Source organism: Rhamphochromis longiceps, linkage group LG11 (genome assembly GCF_057381845.1).
Source record: "Rhamphochromis longiceps isolate RC_006_pf linkage group LG11, R_longiceps_female_GT1.1, whole genome shotgun sequence".
Classification (NCBI taxonomy): Eukaryota; Metazoa; Chordata; class Actinopteri; order Cichliformes; family Cichlidae; genus Rhamphochromis; species Rhamphochromis longiceps.
The window spans coordinates 22,128,984-22,148,025 of record NC_140567.1 but is presented as its reverse complement, the minus strand read 5'-3'; the positions used below and the strand labels follow the sequence as shown (position 1 = coordinate 22,148,025).

General features: G+C 42.7%; 2 protein-coding genes across 3 annotated transcripts; both read left to right on the top strand.

Annotated features, from left to right (window-relative positions):
* Positions 1 to 242: 242 nt before the first annotated feature.
* Positions 243 to 17,432, top strand: rad54b (RAD54 homolog B). Of its 2 annotated transcripts, none has more exons than XM_085422881.1 (16): positions 243 to 357; positions 1,249 to 1,406; positions 1,545 to 1,731; positions 10,463 to 10,675; positions 11,580 to 11,879; positions 11,989 to 12,151; positions 12,289 to 12,514; positions 12,953 to 13,039; positions 13,130 to 13,250; positions 13,335 to 13,474; positions 13,565 to 13,855; positions 13,972 to 14,135; positions 14,244 to 14,505; positions 15,026 to 15,092; positions 15,181 to 15,378; positions 15,471 to 17,432. In XM_085422881.1, the coding sequence occupies exons 2-16, from the start codon at positions 1,260 to 1,262 to the stop codon at positions 15,689 to 15,691; spliced, it is 2,787 nt and encodes a 928-aa protein (XP_085279007.1). In that variant the 5' UTR covers positions 243 to 357; positions 1,249 to 1,259; the 3' UTR covers positions 15,692 to 17,432. The 2 variants fall into 2 exon arrangements, with proteins under 2 accessions (XP_085279007.1, XP_085279008.1); XM_085422882.1 differs by lacking the exon at positions 243 to 357 and adding an exon at positions 732 to 830.
* LOC146659056 (fibrinogen silencer-binding protein-like) lies at positions 5,568 to 10,144 on the top strand. The gene is made up of 2 exons (XM_085422884.1): positions 5,568 to 7,932; positions 8,590 to 10,144. The coding sequence occupies exons 1-2, from the start codon at positions 7,526 to 7,528 to the stop codon at positions 9,143 to 9,145; spliced, it is 963 nt and encodes a 320-aa protein (XP_085279010.1). The 5' UTR covers positions 5,568 to 7,525; the 3' UTR covers positions 9,146 to 10,144.
* Positions 17,433 to 19,042: the final 1,610 nt, after the last annotated feature.

Genomic DNA, 19,042 nt, shown 5'->3' with positions numbered 1-19,042 from the left:
AGATTTCCCAAATATTCCTCCTTTCACGCTTTCACTGTGATTTAATGAAGGGATGAAGTGAGTAGTAGGTGAGCTCGATTCACAAGTTATCGATCGACCGGTTGCTGAAATTCAAGCGGGATATAAACTACATTGAATGCGACGGCTAAACTGTAGGGACAGAAGAACCAAACGTACCCTTTCGTTTTAACCACGCCCATTTGTATTGGTTCGACGAATCAGATTCTTCAAACTGTTCAGCGGGAGAAACTGAACCGCTGCTAGAGTCACTGAAGAGGAAAGACAAGACGAGTTCTGTTGCAATTGAGTTAAAGGCTGCGATGTCAGGTGTTTTCTTCTAACTTTTAGCTCGTCGGGGTATGTACAATACGTTGTCACACGTTATCTGACTTGATAATAAAGCCTAAATTAGACTTCCAACCGCGTTATTATCATCTTTTATGCTAGTGTTAGCTAGCTGGCTGTGTAACAGGTTCATGTTGCTATCTAGAAATTATCGTGATATGCCGATTATTCCAGCATAAGCAGGAATTGAGGACGTGAAAAAGCTAGAAAGCCATCAGAGGGATAGTGACCCCAAGGATTTATGTATGATAAAAAAGGATTGAGTGAGTTATTTTCGTCTCGATATGCACAGTTTACCCAGTGCAGAATTTACATATGCAAATAATCCAAGTTTTCAATTTTTTGCTATTAATAGGGACAAATCATTAGCTAGATGTGTTCATATAATGCTAAAGGACTGTGACATTAAAAGGAATAGTGTTGGAGTTGGATTTGTTTTGAGCGGACGAGATAGTTTTTGCTACATGCCTCACGAAGTTATTAAAGTGAGTACCTTTGAGGAAGATATTTTTGTTTTCTTTCCCCCCCCTGATTTTAAACCACTCAAAGGATATTAAACCGTCTGTAATAAGCGGTAATCATGCAGTAACGCCTTAAGGCAAGTCCAGGTGTTTGTTGGGATTTTGTGTCAACCAAATGTTACTGTATTTGTATTTTATTAATCTGCTTGTAGGATCAAGGTTCTTTATTCATCACATGTATAGTTATACAAGTATAACACACAGTGAAATGTAACCTGACACGCTCCTCGACTTGTGCAAAGGGGGGACATTATATATAATATATACATTAGGTAATGTACAGTAGTAGCATGTATGCAGCAAGCAGGTGAATTCTGTACATTAAGTGAATTAAATAAGAATAGACAATCTGACTATTGTATCGGTTGCTTTTTGTCTTTAGGAAAAAGAAAGATGCGGCGCTCTGGAGCTCCCAGCAAGCTCTTGGGTAATGCAGTGAAAAAGTCTCGATTTGTGCCACCTGGTGCATGTACTTCACTTTCTGTGGCTCAATCCAAGCCTTTGACCCCCAAACTTGGTTCAGGCAATGCACTGGATAAAGTAATTTTTTTTCTCAACATTTTTCCTACAGTATTAAACCCTCAGTATTTATAATTCTAATTTGATTATTTTCCATTATTTTTTTAATCACACTTCCTCATATTAAGAATTCTCTTTTGTCCGTACCTCATTTCGCAGATCCAGAGAAGCCTTGCAACACCAGGTGCAAGTAAGACAGAGTTTAACGTCCAGCCTGAAGCTGCCCCAGCCTTGTCAAAGGTTCTGGCTCGTGTTCTCAGTGCAACTGAGAGTAAGGAAAATGAGGCTGAGACAAAGCATCAGAACCCTGGATTAGGAGCCTCTGCTGAAGACTATAAACCAGCAGGTAAAAAACAAACAGCCATGTAAAGCCTTGCCTTTTTCTTGCCCCATCTTCTCACTTCTTATGCCCAATTTAATAATCATAGCAGCAATATGAAAACTTACAAATGTCAGTTGATTCCTGGAGGGAGATTCTCATAGTTTCAGCAATGTATGTCAGGGAATGTGCAAAGACAAATATGGGGACAAATACGTTTGCCTCATATGAGAGAGAGAGGAAAAAAAGACCACAACAAAGAGTGGAAGGCCAGGAAGGAAAGGAGTCTGATGAATCAGATGGACATAACATTGCTCATGATGACTTTTATATTTCTTTTAATTAAACGTAGTTATTTTTTTAATCACACCCACAAATAGTGAAGGGTTGATGGTGTGATCACTGAGTTATTGCTACAACTTAGAGGTAGAGTTTCAGATAGGATTCTTCTTGTACCATGATTTAAGTATTCCAGCTGTGCCTCCCACCATTTTTCTTGACCGTGAAGAGTATACCTGCGTGTCTTTGCTTAAAGTTAATCCAGCAAGCATTCCCCTCTCCTTGAGGAGACAAGGAGATGCAACGTTTGAAAATGAGAAAAGCTTCAAGATTTCCACCAGAAAACAAAATCATGGTTCCATTACAAGCTGTTATTTAAGATGGATAGCTCTTAAACCAAACAAGACTTCCAATTAGTTTTTAATTAAATGCAGGTGAGATTAAAAGCTAAACCAATTAACCCTGTGTGTTACAATGACAAAGACAGTGCAAGCCTCAGCATGCAGCATACCTGATGCCTCATTAGGTTTAGGTAGTTTAGTCATGAAGATTCTACTGAAACAGCCGTTTCTGTTTCATTAGCGCTCAAGTGACCAAGCTGTGGGCTCTGTTATATTTTATACATTAATATTTTTTAATGGGACTATTATTGTTTTTGATAATTGTACTTTATTTATGACAAATATTCTAAAATGTCGTTAATTATGGTTTTCAATCGTTTTTAGCCTCAAGGCGTCTGGAGCAATAAATCTATGCAAGATTTCATTTTGCTTTATTGCTAATCATTTTTTTTTGCATATTTGTCACACTTACATGTTTGACATCATCAAATACATTTTAATATTAGAAAAAGACAACCCAAGCAAATACAAAATGAAGTGGGGTTTTTTTTTTAAATGATGATTTTATTCATTAAGGGGGAAAAGCTGTCTAAACCTACCTGATGCTGTGTGAAAAAAGTAATTGCCCTTGAACTTAATAACTGCTTGTGCCATCCTTGGCAGCAAGAACTGCGATCAAGTGTTTGCGATAAGTAGCAATGAGTCTTTAACATCACTATGGAGGAATTTTGGCCCACTCTTCTTTGCAGAATTACTTTAGTTCAGCCACATTGGAGGGTTTTCCAGCATGAGTGGCTTGTTTAAGGTCATGTCAAAGCCTCTCAAACACATTTAAATCCAGACTTTGACTAGGACACTCCAAAACCGTCTTCTTCTTCTTCTTCTTCTTTTTTCTTTTCTTTTTTAAGCCATTTTGAGTTGGTGTGTTTTGGATCAATTTCCTGCTGCAGAACCTGAGCTTAAGCTTCAGGACTCAAAAAGATGGCTGGACATTCTCCTTCAGGATTTTCTGATAAAGAGCAGAATTCATGGTTCAATTGCAGCAAATTGTCCACGTCCACGTAGACATCAGAGTACTGTACGACCACTTTTGACTGTTCGTACGATGCTCTTTTTATGTAATGCTGTGTTACGTCAGATGTAACAGGATTCAAACCTTCCAGAAGGCTCAACTTTTGTGTTGTCAGTCCACAGAATATTTTCCCAAAAGTCTCGAGGATCATCAAGATGTTTTTCTTTGGCAAATGTGAGACGAGCCTTTGTGATCTCTCTGGTCAGCAGTACTTTTCTCCTTGAACTCTCCTATGGATGCCTTCTCTTTGTTATTGTTGAATCATAAACTCTGACCTTAACTGAGGTGAGTGAGGCCTGCAATTCTTTAGATGCTGTTCCGGGTCTCTTACGTGACCTGCTGGATGACTCGTCGATGCACTCTTTGAGTAATTTTGGTAGACCAGTCATTCCTGGGAAGGTTCACCGCTGTTCAGTTTTCTTCATTTGTGGCATTTGTGGTTCACTGGAACCCAAAGCCAAAGCCTGACTGACAGTTGTGAGTCAGTGACTTTGTTTCTCAGCTGTTTCTTTAGATCGTGGCATGATGTGTTGCTTTATCTTTGAACCTACTTCACTTTGTCAGACTGGTTTTAGTAACTCAGCAGGTCTGGCATTAATCAGACTCGGGTGTAGACAGAGAAACGGAACTTAACTTTCTAAAAATTGTGGTTAATCAATTAATTTATGATTTTACAAAGGTGGCAGTTAATTTTTCATGTAGGCTCGGATAACTTTCCCCCCTTAATACATTATAATTTAAAAATTACTTTTTGAATTTACTCAGGTTATTTTTGTCTAATATTTAAATTTGTTTGATGATCTGAAACATGTAAATGTGACAAATATGCAAAAGATGAGGAAGGGGGACAGACGTTGTCACACTGCTGGCAATTTTTTTTTTTTGCCTCAGGCAAAAAGCATCATGTATATTAATGTGTACATACAGAACAATACTGATTCTGTTGTCTTTTTAAAAGAAAGATAGAGATGATACAAACACTGTCACCTTGAACACAAAGCTCTGCTGTATATTTACTTGAGCCACACCATCTACTTTGCATTCACAGCCACCTGCAGTCCATATCAGTACAAAAGAAGAATCAGAATCAGAATCAGAATACTTTATTGATCCCTGGGGGAAATTATTTTTTGTTACAGTGCTCCATTTTAAACCAACATTAAGACAAGACAGACAATACGCTAACTAAGAATAGTACAATATATACATATATATACATACATACATACATACATACATACATACATACATACATAAGTCACTTATAAATAAATATTTGGAAAAGAAACATGTGTAGTTGTAGCAGCAAACAGTGTGTTAAGTGGATGCGTTGTACAGGGAGATGGCCACAGGCAGGAATGATTTCCTGTGTCGTTCAGTGGTGCTTTTCGGTAATCTCAGTCTCTCACTGAACGAGCTCCTGTGACTGACCAACATGTCATGGAGTGGGTGGGAGGTGTTATCCAACATTGTCTTTATCTTGGACAGCATCCGCCTCTCCGACACCACCTTGAGGGAGTCCAGCTCCATCCCCACAACATTGCTGGCCTTACGGATCAGTTTATTAAGTCTGTTGGCATCTGCGACCCTCAGCCTGCTCCCCCAGCATGCAACAGCATAGAGGATCGCACTGGCCACCACAGACTCATAGAAAATCCTCAGCATTTTCTGGCAGATGTTGAAGGACCTCAGTCGCCTCAAAAAATAGAGACGACTCTGGCCCTTCCTGTAAAGTGCTGTGGTGTTTTTAGCCCAGTCCAGTTTATTGTCAATGTGTACTCCAAGGTATTTATAGTCCTCCACAATGTCAACACTGACCCCCTGGATTGAAACAGGGGTCAAGTGTTTCCTGGTCTTCCTGAAGTCCACGATCAGTTCCTTGGTCTTTGCCACGTTGAGCTGCAGATGATTCTGCTCACACCACGTGACAAAGGAGTCGACCACAGCCCGGTACTCTGTCTCATCATCCCTGCTGATGCATCCAACCACCGCAGAGTCATCAGAAAACTTCTGAAGATGGCAGGTCTCTGTGCAGTGGCTGAAGTCTGTGGTGTAGAGGGTGAAGAGGAAGGGGGAGAGGACAGTCCCCTGTGGTGCCCCTGTGTTGCTAATCACCTTGTCAGACACACACTGTGGGAGACGTACATATTGTGGTCTTCCTGTCAGGTAATCAACAATCCAGGACACCAGAGAAGCATCCACCTGCATCGCTGCTAACTTATCACCCAGGAGGGTCGGCCTGATGGTGTTGAAAGCACTGGAAAAGTCAAAAAACATGACCCTCACAGTGCTCGCCGGCTGGTCCAGATGGGTGTAGACACGATTGAGCAGGTAGATGATGGCGTCCTCTGTTCCGAGAAATATTAAATAGTAAATAAACAACACAAAAATGTGCAGTGACTAGAACACAAACCGGAAAATCCTCCAGGATTTCTATAAACAACATAATTATAATAATATACAAGATAATATATCGTGTTTCTAAATCCTTTAAACCCTGAACCATAAAATAACTTTCCAACTTTTTGAAAATGTAGCGTACAATGACCCTTCTGACAAAAAAAAAAAATAGTAATTTGATATATGAGATTAAATTTGTATCATATTTGCAACATCGGGCATTTTGCTTTTTATTTTTTGTAATTTATTCCTTAAAAATGTGTCGTGCAATCTATTTTGGGGTTTTTTGGGCTACATTTGTATAATCGGTTAATCGATACACAGCATTAAAGGCAGGGACGTTACTAATTACAAATATTTGGCTTGAGGTTGTCGGTCCTAAATGGATCATTCAGGACCTGAAGCTTTTTCATGTTTGCTGTGTAAAATAAGGTATGGCTGGTCCCAAAAGAGAGTTTACAGCTACTGGCCTGTCCATGTAATTTATAACACTGCAGAGCCAGTATTATAAATTACATGGACATCATCATCATCGTCATCACCACCACATTAGCGATTATTCCTCATAATGTGCCCTACACGTACCAACCACTGCTGTTTAAATTCGCTGTTATATTGCAAAGTCTAACTCGAGCAAACCCCGCGCAGAGGCTTCAAGCAGACACTATAATGAGATATAACGTTTATATAAATAGCATTCCGCTCTGTCTAATAATAACACGCACACAGGATAGATGTTAAACCGGGCGGGCGAAGGCTGAGTGACAGCAGGTCCAGCATTATGCAAATTAGCGGCCAGATTCGGACTGTGCTCGGGATCAGCGTCTCCTTCTCCTCCCCTTCCTCCTGTCGGAGCAGCCAGTGCTTCTGTTTTACTTCCTGAGACCGCGCGGCGCGAGCACGCTTTCCTGGAGCTGTTTTTGCACGCGCCCCACACACGTATTTAATCAACGGAGTCGCCGCGTGCGCTGCGGAGCTGGCGTTCCCCGTCTGCATTCATTCTACACTGAAGCACGGCCAGAAGCGCGGGTTCCACGGACATGCGCAGCGCGCTCACAGACCCCTCCCCCCCGGTTCAGTTAGTTAAGCCGGCGCTGATTCAAAGCATCACTCACTTTAGGACGTTAGACATGTGACACTTTAACACCTTACAGTGTGCTGTTTGCAAACTGTTGTGGCACATGTGCAGAGGGCAGTGTCCCTCTGCAGCACTCCCTTTGTCACACTGTAGAGCCGGTGTATCTCTGCTGTGCTCTGTGCTGTGCTCGGTTTGGGGTTTAGAGAGACCGAGCTGTAAGTAGGTCGGGCTGGGCTTAAGCGGCTTAGCTACGTCAGCCTAAGCTGGGAGGAATTCATCCAAAGCCCTCCGCGGTAGGCGGGGGCCTAAACGAGGCTGGCCTAGTTAAGCCTGATTCTTATTGTGTGCAGCACAGCCTGTTTTTGTTGTGCAACGTAGCTGAGAGGGAGTCCAGGAGTAGTGTGAGAATCCATGCACTTGTTAGACATAGCCTATGTTTGATTTGGAGAGGAAGAAGACGAAGGGGGGAAATGTGACATGTCTCTGAGTTAGACCAGTGTTGGTGTGTCACCGTGGACCAGGAGAAGAGAGCGGCGGGGACTGAAAAAAAGACAGGTGGGAAGAGAGAGAAGCCCACACCACTGAGTGTGGTTACTAAAGGGTGACAGCCATAGGCCAGACTTGGTCTGCGTGAGCCCAGTATGCTAGAAGATGGCATCCAGCTCTGTGTTTTTGTCCAGTATGGTGGGTAAAGCCCGCTCCTCCAACTTCACCCTCTCTGAGAAGCTGGACCTGTTGAAGCTGGTCCGGCCTCACATCCGAATCCTGGAGGAGCACACCAACAAGCACGCGGTCATCGTGGACAAGAACAAGTGCTGGGACACTGTTGCTGAACAGTACAATGCCCTGGGAGGAGACAGACCCCATCGCACAGCTCAGGGCCTCCGGACCCTCTACAAGAGACTGAAGGAGTCAGCCAAGCAGGAAGTGATGCAGAGGAGACACGCCCAGCCAGAGTACAGAGCAAGCATCTCCGAGCCAACCAGGAGAATTATGGAGATGATCCCTCACCTGTTTCACCACGTGCCCATCCACGAAAAGGACCAGGCGCTGCGCAGGTACGGTTGCACTTATGAGAACACATACACACACAAAGATAAAGGATAACACAAGTCACATGAGAGTTTTGGACATACCGAGGGAGAGGAGGGGCTGCCGTTCATGCTCCCAAACCCAATCAGATTACTCACTGAACACTGTCAGGCTCAAGAGGACATACTGCATGACCTGCCATCATTTACTGGCGGCTCATCAGTACATTTGGAAAATACATAGGTCTGGTTTTCACATTGATAATTCTATCAGAAACTTGGCTCCAAAACAATTATTTATCTTGTGTTCTCAGCACTACAAAAAGTAAGACGCTGCTAAATATCCTCATGCTGGATTAAGAGAGTACGCAGAGGAGAAAAATACACTGAATAATTCAGATTAAAAGGCAGTCATCACAGTTAGAAATCCTAGTGATGAATAAGAGTGGGATCAAAAACGCTTCACACGTGTGAGGTTGTAACCACCAAGACTTGTTGCCAAATCCTTTAATTTCCTTTCACTCCCTTTAATGTTCCCTGATCATTCACCTAATTCTTTGATTGATTTACCTACCTGCAGAGGTTTCAACACACTTCACATAAACAAGATATAGTAAATGCTGCTTAAGCACTCCAGGCTCACTTATTTATTTATTTTTTTAATCCTGTTTTTCCCATTTGTAGATTAATATACAGCAAGCACAACTCTCCTATCGAACATCCTGGCAGCAGCTCATCTCTGGCTGGACTTCAGGATTACTCTGCATCTGTCCCAAGTATCCCCCATGAGGTGGTCCAGCTGGACGCTGAACAGGATGTAAAGCCACCGCCAGACCTTCCCATCCTCCCAGCGCACACAGGACCACGGCTGGAAGGAGGCCAGGAGCGAGAGGGAGAGCAGGACTTGGGCAGCATCCATGATTATGAAGCGTCGTTATCTCCAGCTCCTTCCTCTGTTAACATCCCTCTCTCCACCTCGCCGCTGCCCTTACGCCATGAGCTCTACCCCAACGACATCTACCCTCACCACGAGCCGGACAGGTTTCGGCCTCTGCAACTAGCCAAAGAGGAGCACGAGCTGGTGCTGGCCAATCACAGGAAGGTGGCCCTGTACCTGGAGGAGAAGAGAGAGGGGCTGAAGAGGAAGCAGGAACTGGAGGAGGAACTGCTGCGAGCCAAGATCAAAGTGGAGAAACTGAAGGCAACCCGACTGAGACACGGACTGCCCATTTCTCTATAACAAGTATCAACATGCACTTCTGTGGTCACTGTGAGAAAGGGAGGGGCTCTGAGTAGTACAGTTTTTAAAAAAATGAAAAAGGAAAAAAAGTGCTTTGGAGCAGTCACTAATTTTGTTTTATTTTGGTTGTGTGAGATCAGTTTCAGGACTTGACTTTCTTTTGGAAACATAGTGCCTCGTATACACACAGATAACCTGTTTACGTCCTGCAGGATAATTAGGATAATAACGCCTGCTGCCATCCGTCTTTGTGCTTGTCTGTGTTAAAAATGCATCATCGTGTCCATGAGTACCAAAAGTGGGGACAAACATCTATGTAATAAAACAAAGCTCACATCAGTAACACTGTGACAGGCCAATATGTATAAAAGTCCAAATTTTGGAAGGGAATATTTGTAGTATTGACTGATAATGTACCTCAGTGGTGCTCTTCCTGCCTACACCTACCACCAGTCTCTAATTACAGGAGTGCCAGCAAGGCATTAATGATCTTTATTGTCTAAGATTGTTGGAAAAATATGAATGTAAGAGTTAAAGCACTTGATGTCAGTGTGAGCGACGTGTTGTTATCTCTGTGTAAAGAACATTTCCACCCATTCTGGCATCTGTAGAAATCCACTTTCCACTAGAGGTTTTGGTTATCAAAACAATTTTTAAAGCCGCTTTTATTCATTCTGTAGACTTCGTACAAAAACCATTCATGTCGCCACAAGAAAGCACTCCAGTAGCAAATTTTAGAGATACCAGGACTGAAGCACAAGGTAAACTTTTGAAGGCCTTAATCTGTTATTGGGATAACAAAAATGTTCGAGTGAGTAATTCTCGCTGGTTGCTGAACTGTTGACCGGCTGCGCGAACAAAAGAAGGGAGGGGCCCTGATGGTTTTTGGTGTTACTGCTATTTATTGTGAGTTCAACATTGATTGTATTGTACTGTTGTTATACAAGTGTTGCCCATTTCTCTTACTGTTTGTCTATGCGTTCACGTGTTTGTATTAAAAAGAAGATCCATTTTCCTCTGGTCCTCTGTTTATTTCCAAGTCACGTGTTCCACTTTTATAGGAAATCATCTTTAATCCGTCTTGTAGAAGCTGATGAAAGATCATAAGGTGACCGCATCTGCTGACATTTGCATTGTTTCACGGTGCTAACTGTTTGAGCCTTGTACATGTTGTATTTTGTTTCCATGATAGGTGGAGCCAACAATGGCGTGTAGAAGCCTTTATGCTGAAAAGCTTGATGCGACAGTGACCTCTGCTGGTCAATTTCCCGTGTACATCTGGTGGATCTGACTTTGTTTTATGTCTTTGTGTTACAGGAGTGAATGATGGCCCTCCTGGGTCTCCCCAAACCCCTCAGCCTCCTGCAGGCTCAGACTCTGGCTGCAGTCAGGACGGGGCGCGTTACTTCAGTGTGGTGTGGTGTAAGGCCAGCAAGAAGAAACATAAGCGCTGGGAGGGAGACGCAGTGCTGGTGACAAGAGGACGCACAGTCACTCTTAAAGATATGGAGGGGAAGGATATCGGAAAGGGTAAGACGGACACCAACATCAAATTTTAATTCGTCACCTGTATAGTTGTTGCTTGTATTTAAAATGACAACTGCCCAATTTTAATATAATACTATATACAAAAAGCCTTGAGATAGCCTGCATTTCTTTATATTTGGCTTCCAAGGAGCTAGACTTGTAGTTCTCCAGGCTTTCTCGAGGACTTTCAAAGTTTTTCTTTGAACTTCAGCTACTTTTTCACTCATTTTCACTGCAGTCTTGTAAATGCAGATCTATGAATCATTCAAGCAATAAAAAGGCGCCTAATTCGAAGGATGAGCCAGTGTTACATAACAAACAACTTGGCAAAGACAAGTACTTTATCATTAGCAGCTTGTCAGAAAAATACATAATTTCTTTACATTTCTTTTGTCTAATCTAACAAGAATATCAAAGGTGACAGAGTGTGAAAGGCATAAAATGTGATTTTTGCACCAAAAAACTCCATTTACACATTTCAGTAAATTGCTGAACCTATTTATTTCACATTTTCCTTGCAAAATATAAAGAAATTAAGACTGACTTAAGACTCAATGAAAGCAAAGTAATCAGTACTGTAATTAAAATTATTTACCTGACATTTAATTTACTCAAGATCAAATATAAAAATAACAGGAAAATACCCAGGCTTCTGTCAAGTAAGGTATTATTGCCTCTTTGCCTTAGTTGTGCATAGTCAGCCCCAGAGGCCTGTTTTTGGATCATGAAACACTGGAAAATAGTTAAATACTCAAATCTTAAATAAAATTCTACAAGCATACTTTTTACACTTAACTGAAGCTTACTGCATTAAACATTAAAATATGCTAAAGGGCTAAGTAGGTCAATACTAGTTGATTTCTCCTACTACACGCGATCCTGACAAGTGTGCATATCTGAACTGTAGGTAGTGGCTACAAGGTGTCGGAGCTGGCCTCGCTTTCCGAGGGAGAGACTCTCATGATTGGTGGGAAAGAGGTGGAGGTGATGGGAGTCATTTCTGCTGAGGACTTTGCCAAGGGGCGCTGTTTTCAGGAGGTCCAAACAGAGCGAGTGGAGTTAAACACAAAGTCTGCTCCACCACCCTCCTGCCGCTTGGCATTCAAACCTTTTTGCCCTCCAACAATGGTGGGCGGAGCGGGCCACAGAGAAACAAAACCAGAGGAGGAACAAACTCGCAGACCTCGCCATGACCCCCTCGCTCCAGGTGTGTGGATAAAGTTGGAGTTTGATGATGCATTAAGTTATTACCTACATAAATTGGCAAAAAATATATTTATAATGTATTTTAATAATATTATTTCATATCGTTTTAGGTGCACTGGTGATGCCTCGCCCTTCCGCCAACCACCAGTGGTTAAATAACAAGTCAGGGCTTCCTATGGTCGATGTTGTGCTTGACCCACACCTGACCACACACCTGCGACCGCACCAGAGGGATGGCCTGCTCTTCCTCTACGAGTGTGTCATGGGCATGAGGTGACAGTGCTGTTTGGCTATCATGAAATGCTGTGCAAAAAACCTCTTAATTAATCTGTTGTAGCGCCACACAAAAAACAAAACAAAACAAAACGGAGCCACTGGTTTGATGTTGTGCTTATGTGTCTGTGCTTCAGAGCTGCAGGTTGCTACGGTGCGATCCTGGCCGACGAAATGGGTCTGGGAAAGACTCTCCAGAGCGTGGCGCTGTCTTGGACGTTGCTGAAGCAGGGACCTTATGGTGGGAGGCCAGTTGCTAAGCGTGTGCTTGTGGTTACACCTGGCAGCCTGGTACAGAACTGGGCCGCAGAATTCAACAAGTGGCTGGGCCGTGAGAGGATCAGTGTTTTCACTGTGGATCAGGTTATTCTGTTTTATAATTACAAGTCCTTGGTTCAGTTAATCATGAAACAACATGATTTTATTTGGAAAGCGAATGTGAACTCACTGCTTTAGTGCATATGTATATAACCTGTTATCCATTCTGTATTAAAGTGCATACAGCAACAAGTCACACTGCTTAAAACTCAGAAGGAACCCACATGCTCTTAGTTACATGTCTGTGGTTTTAAAAAAAATCCATCCATTTTATTATAAGCCTTCTATTTTATTCTATTGCAATAATTCTTCTCTCTTATTCAATAACTTAATTATGTTACTCCATTTTTATTGCCGGCTTTTCTTGATTTAATATCTTTTTTGTAAATAATTAAAATGAGAACAAGTATCTGAATGAATCATCTACTTTAATCTGGAGTTTATTAAGTAATTCCATTTTTTTCTTCATTGAAATGTATTTAGGACCACAGGATAGAGCAGTTTGTTTTGTCCCCACTGCACACCGTTCTTGTGATAAGCTATGAAATGCTGCTGCGCTGCCTGGAGCAGGTATGTTCTCCCGATGTCTCATAGCGTGCTTTTTCCAACGAAGCTGTTTGATCTTTGTACTCTTATCTTGTAATTTCCTTCTGTTTTCAGGTCCAGAAAGTTGATTTTGGTCTTATAATCTGTGATGAGGGTCACAGATTAAAGAATAGCAACATCAAAACATCATCAGCCCTCAGCAGCCTCAAGTGTAATCGCAGAGTCATACTTACAGGTGAAAGCGATAAGGGAGTTTCTGAATGGCAGCTACAACTGCTTGCAGATGTTTTATAACAGACTGTTTTTTGTGCTTTTGAAGGCACTCCAGTTCAAAACGACCTGCAGGAGTTCTACGCCATCATTGAGTTTGTGAACCCTGGGATTCTGGGCTCATCGACTGCTTATAGAAAAGTATACGAGGAACCAATCCTGCGCTCCAGACAGCCCTCATGCACAGAGGTAATCCCATCTCCTTTCTCTTTCCTGTGCAGTTGTTATAAAAATGTTATCTGGTGTTAAACCTGATCTTACATCTTCCACTGCCAACAGGAGGAGAGAGTTTTGGGAGAGGAGCGAGCGACCGAGCTCTCTCGTCTGACTGGCATGTTCATCTTGAGGCGGACGCAGGAAATCATCAACCGCTACCTGCCTCCTCGCCTCGACTGGACGTTGTTTTGCGAGCCGTCCCCTCTGCAACGAGAGCTGTACAAGCACCTCCTCTGCCACAGAGTCTTCAGGGCCTGCCTTCAGGGCTCCACTCAAACCCACACACATCTGGCTTGCATCACCGCACTGAAAAAGCTCTGTAATCACCCCGGACTGCTCCACGTCACTGTTAAGGTTAATTTTTTTATGAGCTGGCTGGGGGGACAGAAACCTGTGATCATAGTGGAAACTATAAATATATAATCGTGAATCCCAGTCCTAACCATGAACATGGGTTGTTCTGTTGGTAGGAGAGGACAGATGCTGGCTCTGTGGAGAGTTCATTATATGAGGGGCTGGCAGATCTCTTCCCAGAATCCTATTCTTCAGGAGGATTCACCATGGCTGACTCTGGAAAACTGCTGGTTCTTACGGACCTGCTTGCTGCCATTAGACAGCTGAGCTCTTCAGACAGGTGTGTTTTTGTGTGACGCTAAGATGCTATTGATTGTTTGGATCATCTGGATTTTTTTTAAACTTTATTTATCAAGCGTCACATTTGATAGTAGGTGTGCTCCTGCAGGGTGGTCGTAGTGTCAAACTACACTCGGACGCTAGACTTGCTCCAGGACCTGTGTGTACACATGGGCTACACCTTCTGTCGGCTGGACGGACATACCCCCACGAACCAGAGGCAGCGACTGGTCGACAGTTTCAACAGTCCCTATTCTCAGAACTTCCTGTTTCTGCTGAGCTCTAAAGCAGGTGGGGTTGGGCTTAATCTCATTGGCGCTTCCCACCTGGTGCTATACGACATCGACTGGAACCCTGCCAATGACATTCAGGTAAAATACAAACAGTAATAGTCTGAAAAGGTAGAAAAACTCAAATGTTGGGGTTGTTTGAAGTTTAAAAGTGCCTTTGGTTTTATTGGTATCCATCGTGAGCTGTATGTAAAAGATGGACATGGTAACCATGACACAGAAATATTAAAAAACAACAGAAGTGGGGGAAAAAACCCCACGATGAAAATAAAAAAAGAACACGATGGAAATGACAGGAACCAAAACATGTGAAGGATTTCACTAAGACACACTTAAAAGAAACTGAAAATTATCAGTGTTGTTATCAGGGAGAAAAAGATCAAATAGGTATTAAAAAAATAGGCATTTCTAATATGGAAATCTGTGAGAACTGATTTCCTTTGACACACTTTGGCCCAATATTTATGGCCCAGAGGTCGTTGCTTAGGGGAGATGAATTGAATCGAACAAGTGTGAAGCTGCCCTTGTGTACGAGTACATGCAAATCCAGCAGAGGGCACTGAATACGTGTGTGTTATCCTCCCCCCTCTTCTCTGTCTAGGCCATGGCTCGGGTGTGGAGAGATGGACAGAAGAAGACTGTGCACATCTACCGTCTTCTCACTGCAGGCAAGAACACGTAAATACAAATTCCGAACAAAAAAAAAAAAAGTGCACCATATCAACAGTGTTTTAAAGTTTTGTTTCTTTCTCTCAGGCACCATTGAGGAGCGTATATTTCAGCGACAGGTGTCCAAACAGGGACTCTCTGGAACCGTGGTTGACATGGGGAAAGGGGCAGAGCACACGAGTTTCTCCACCAGTGACCTGCGAGATCTTTTCAGCCTGACGGAGACGCCCTGCCTGACTCATGACCTGCTGAACTGTGGCTGCGGCATGGATGGCACACTCAGCGGTAGGCTCACATACACGCCACACATGCTGACACCAGAGCACGAAAAGACAAAGAATCATGCCTCCTCACATCTTTGCGGTCTTCATTTTCAGCTATCACAGAGGAGGAGGAGCTGGTTTCCGAACGGCCCTGCCAGCTCGGTCGTCAAGGTGACCGTAAGGGGGCGACACAGAAGCATCTCAGCATGTCCGAGCTCATGCAGTGGAGACATTTCTCCGGTGACACACACTCCTTCTCTGACCCCTACCTCGATCACGCGCGAAACAACATCACTTTCGCCTTCCAGACCACCATCTCTCACGCAACCCAGTAAACAACCAACTCGCGTGACGCACACTCGCATAGCTTTCTGCACAAACCTCTTCAGGTCCTCTGGACTTTGTCAGCCTCGATTTGACGTATGAATAACGCTCCACCACTGCTGCACGTTACGCTATTTCCAGTAGTTTTAAAACCGCTTTGCTCATGAGATTCTGTATTGCCCTAAAATATTCACCTTTTGTTTATTTATGCAAAATAATTCACTGTATAATTCTATAAAATAAGCATAAATGATTAAGAAATGTTTAACATTTGTCAGCGTTTGAAAAGTTCTTGCTGGTGGAAGAGGCGCATATAAAATACAGATTTATATCATGGGTACGGCCATTCAACAGACATTTCTATCCAAGGGAATATTTATTATGTCATTGGTAGGATTTATGTTTCTGTGGGGTGCCCAGTGAATGGAGAGAATGTATTTACATTCAAAAGAATTTGTTTACAGCAGTTTGCTTAGTGAGAATGAGCCCCCACCCCCCACCCACCCATCCCAATGGGAAGGGCAAAGCATCTCTGGCCTCCACTGTCGTGCTTTAATGTCAGAATTTGTTATGCAATGACCACACACGTTACTGTGGAGCGAGCAAATCTGCTGGGCTGTCGATGTGGGCCATACTGCAGTCTGTTCAGTCTATTATTTTGGATGACACTGGTCTGTTCATGCTCTACAACACATAGCTGCCGCGTGGGAGTTACAGCATGTAGTTTCTGCGTGTGAGTGTGCACACCCAGAATTCACATATGATTTGAGTCTCGGTCTGTCAGATTGACTGTGCTCTAGTATACAATGCATTTCCATGCAGTGCAATTATCATTTATTCGAGGATCACCACTGTGCGTGATTGTTAAGCAACTTTGTTGTATAATAAATGGGTCTCTGGGATGATAACTTTTTTGTATGCATATGACAGTTGGACGATTACGCACACACCTGCTGTTATTCTGTGGACACAATGGGAATTGAAACACAACACTTCCTGTGCCAGGATTCGGCCTCATATGAACGTTGCATGTTGTGCAATATATTAAATATGTCATTTTGCTATCAAATGTAGGCCCTCCGGAAGCTCATCAGTTTAGGATGTAGAAATCACAAAGAGAAGTGCAAGTATATGAAAGAAAACAGCAAAATGAACCTGCCTAAGTAAATGTGTGGATGCTAATTGAGATGTGCAGGTACTCGATAACTGACTGGTGTTGGGAATACAATTTATAGATAATTGGCTTCTACATACAGAGCCAAGATGTACACAGATATGTGGTGTTATACATTATTGTTTTAGTATGCTAGTGCTCCTCAGAAACTTTCATATATTTTATTTTCAATAAACGTGAGGTGAATATTTCAGTGTTAGTATAGCCAGTTTTGAACGCCAGAGATCGGAGCGCCAGGACTTTCACCTGGGACTGCCATCTGATCTACTAAGCACTGAACCCACATCACTTTTTTGGGCTAAGGCCTAGCCACCAGGACCTCGCGACACGGGGCAGTCGCTGGAGAGATTATCTCATCTGGCTGGCTTGGAAACATCTTGTTGTCCTCCTGGAGGAGGTGGCATATTGGATGTTGTCAGAACCTTGAGGCGACAGGTTTGATTTGGGGCTAAATAAATAAAATTGAATCACCCATTAAAAAAAGATTCAAAGATTTATTTATTTTTATTGTTAGTGCTCTATGTGTACAGGAAATACCGGAGAACTGAATAGTTCCTGAGACCTTTTTTTTTTTTTTTTTTTAAAAAGAGATTAACAGGAATGTCCAGCTTCTGAAAGGTATAATTATTTATAAGCTTACTTCTTGGTTGGAGCTCCTTTACCACAAATTACTGTGTCAGTGTGTTGTAACATGGAGGTGATCAGCTTGTTGGACTGCTGAGGCGTCACTGAAGCCCAGGCTGCTTTTACAGCAGTTTACAGATCATCTGTATTTCTGAGTCGGATATTTTTCATCATAGATCAGCAGTCAGCAGATGGAAGCATTAATTCTCTGAATCTAAAGTTTCCTGGTTAAATGCTTCACTGACTTTGGATTTGGTAAAACACAGAGGAGCAACCACTGCAAACATCAGCAGATGACCCACTGAATCACCAAACTGCACTGGATTGTGTCCCTCTCCACAGTTCTTCCAGACCTTGATTTCAAAATGAAATGCAAAGTTTACTTACCTCGGATCATTGAGCAACAGTGACGTAAAACTGTCTGGTTCAGGAGTGGTTGGATATTAGGAATATGACAGCCACAGCTCCTTTCCTGAAGACATCTGTGCTGATGGTGCTCCAGCACATGCCTCAGTCAGTCTTAGTGAGCCTCTCCCAAGTTCTTGAATTAACTTTTCTTAACAATCCTCTCAAGGTCACCATCACCCAGGTTGCTTTTTGCACTTTTTCCCTTCCAATGAACTTTCCAACAACAGGCTTCGCTGCAGCATCCTGAACAGTGACTTTGTGCGACTTACCCTCTGGGTGGAGAACCGTCTAGATCTTAATCTGGACAGTTCTCAAATCTGCAGTTTTCCCACATGATTGTAGCTGCATGTACTGAATTAGGCTGAAGAATACCTACATACAGTATTTATACTGTTTAAATAGTAATTTATAATAAAATATGAAACGCAACACTCTTGACTTACAATACTGGATTTCTGATTTCCGTGAGCTATCTGATTGTTTTCTGCTTCCTCTGTATTATTGTAAGGTCTTTACCTTACAACCTAAAGCACCTTGAGGCTGATTACTCCTGCTCTTCTGATTAGTTTTAGTCCTTTTAGTAGGTGAATAATAGAACCAAGTTAAAAAAGAATTCTACTGATATGTGTAATATTCCCCAACTTAGTTCAAGCACCATTAAACAAAATTTCAGGGTAATCTGCCTGAAAACTTGGTAACCTCGTAAAGTAAGGACAGCATCTTCACCACAATTGAAAGTCCCTGAGTTCAGACATTAAAAAAAAAAAAAAAAAGAGAGAGAGACCTTAGACAGAAACCAGTGGTGGCTTAGCAACTGTCACCAAGCAACTTACTACGGGTCCTGCTGCAGCTTGGCTTTGCTGATGTAAGATGCTGTTTGTTGTTTCAGAGTAATTGTATTTTGCGTCGCATCTCCTCGCTATTGTTATCGGACACGTGCCGGACTGAAGAGTGTCACTCTTCCAAACAGGATATTGATCCTAATCAGGTCTTTGAGGCCATGTGCTGGTGGGTGCGTGAGGTGGAATTTGTCTGTCTCTCTCTTCCTCTCTCTCTCTCTCTCTCTCTCTCTCTCTCTCTCTCTCTCTCTCTCTCTCTCTCTCTCTCTCTCTCTCTCTCTCTCTCTCTCTCTCTCTCTCTCTCTGTAAAGCTCTTA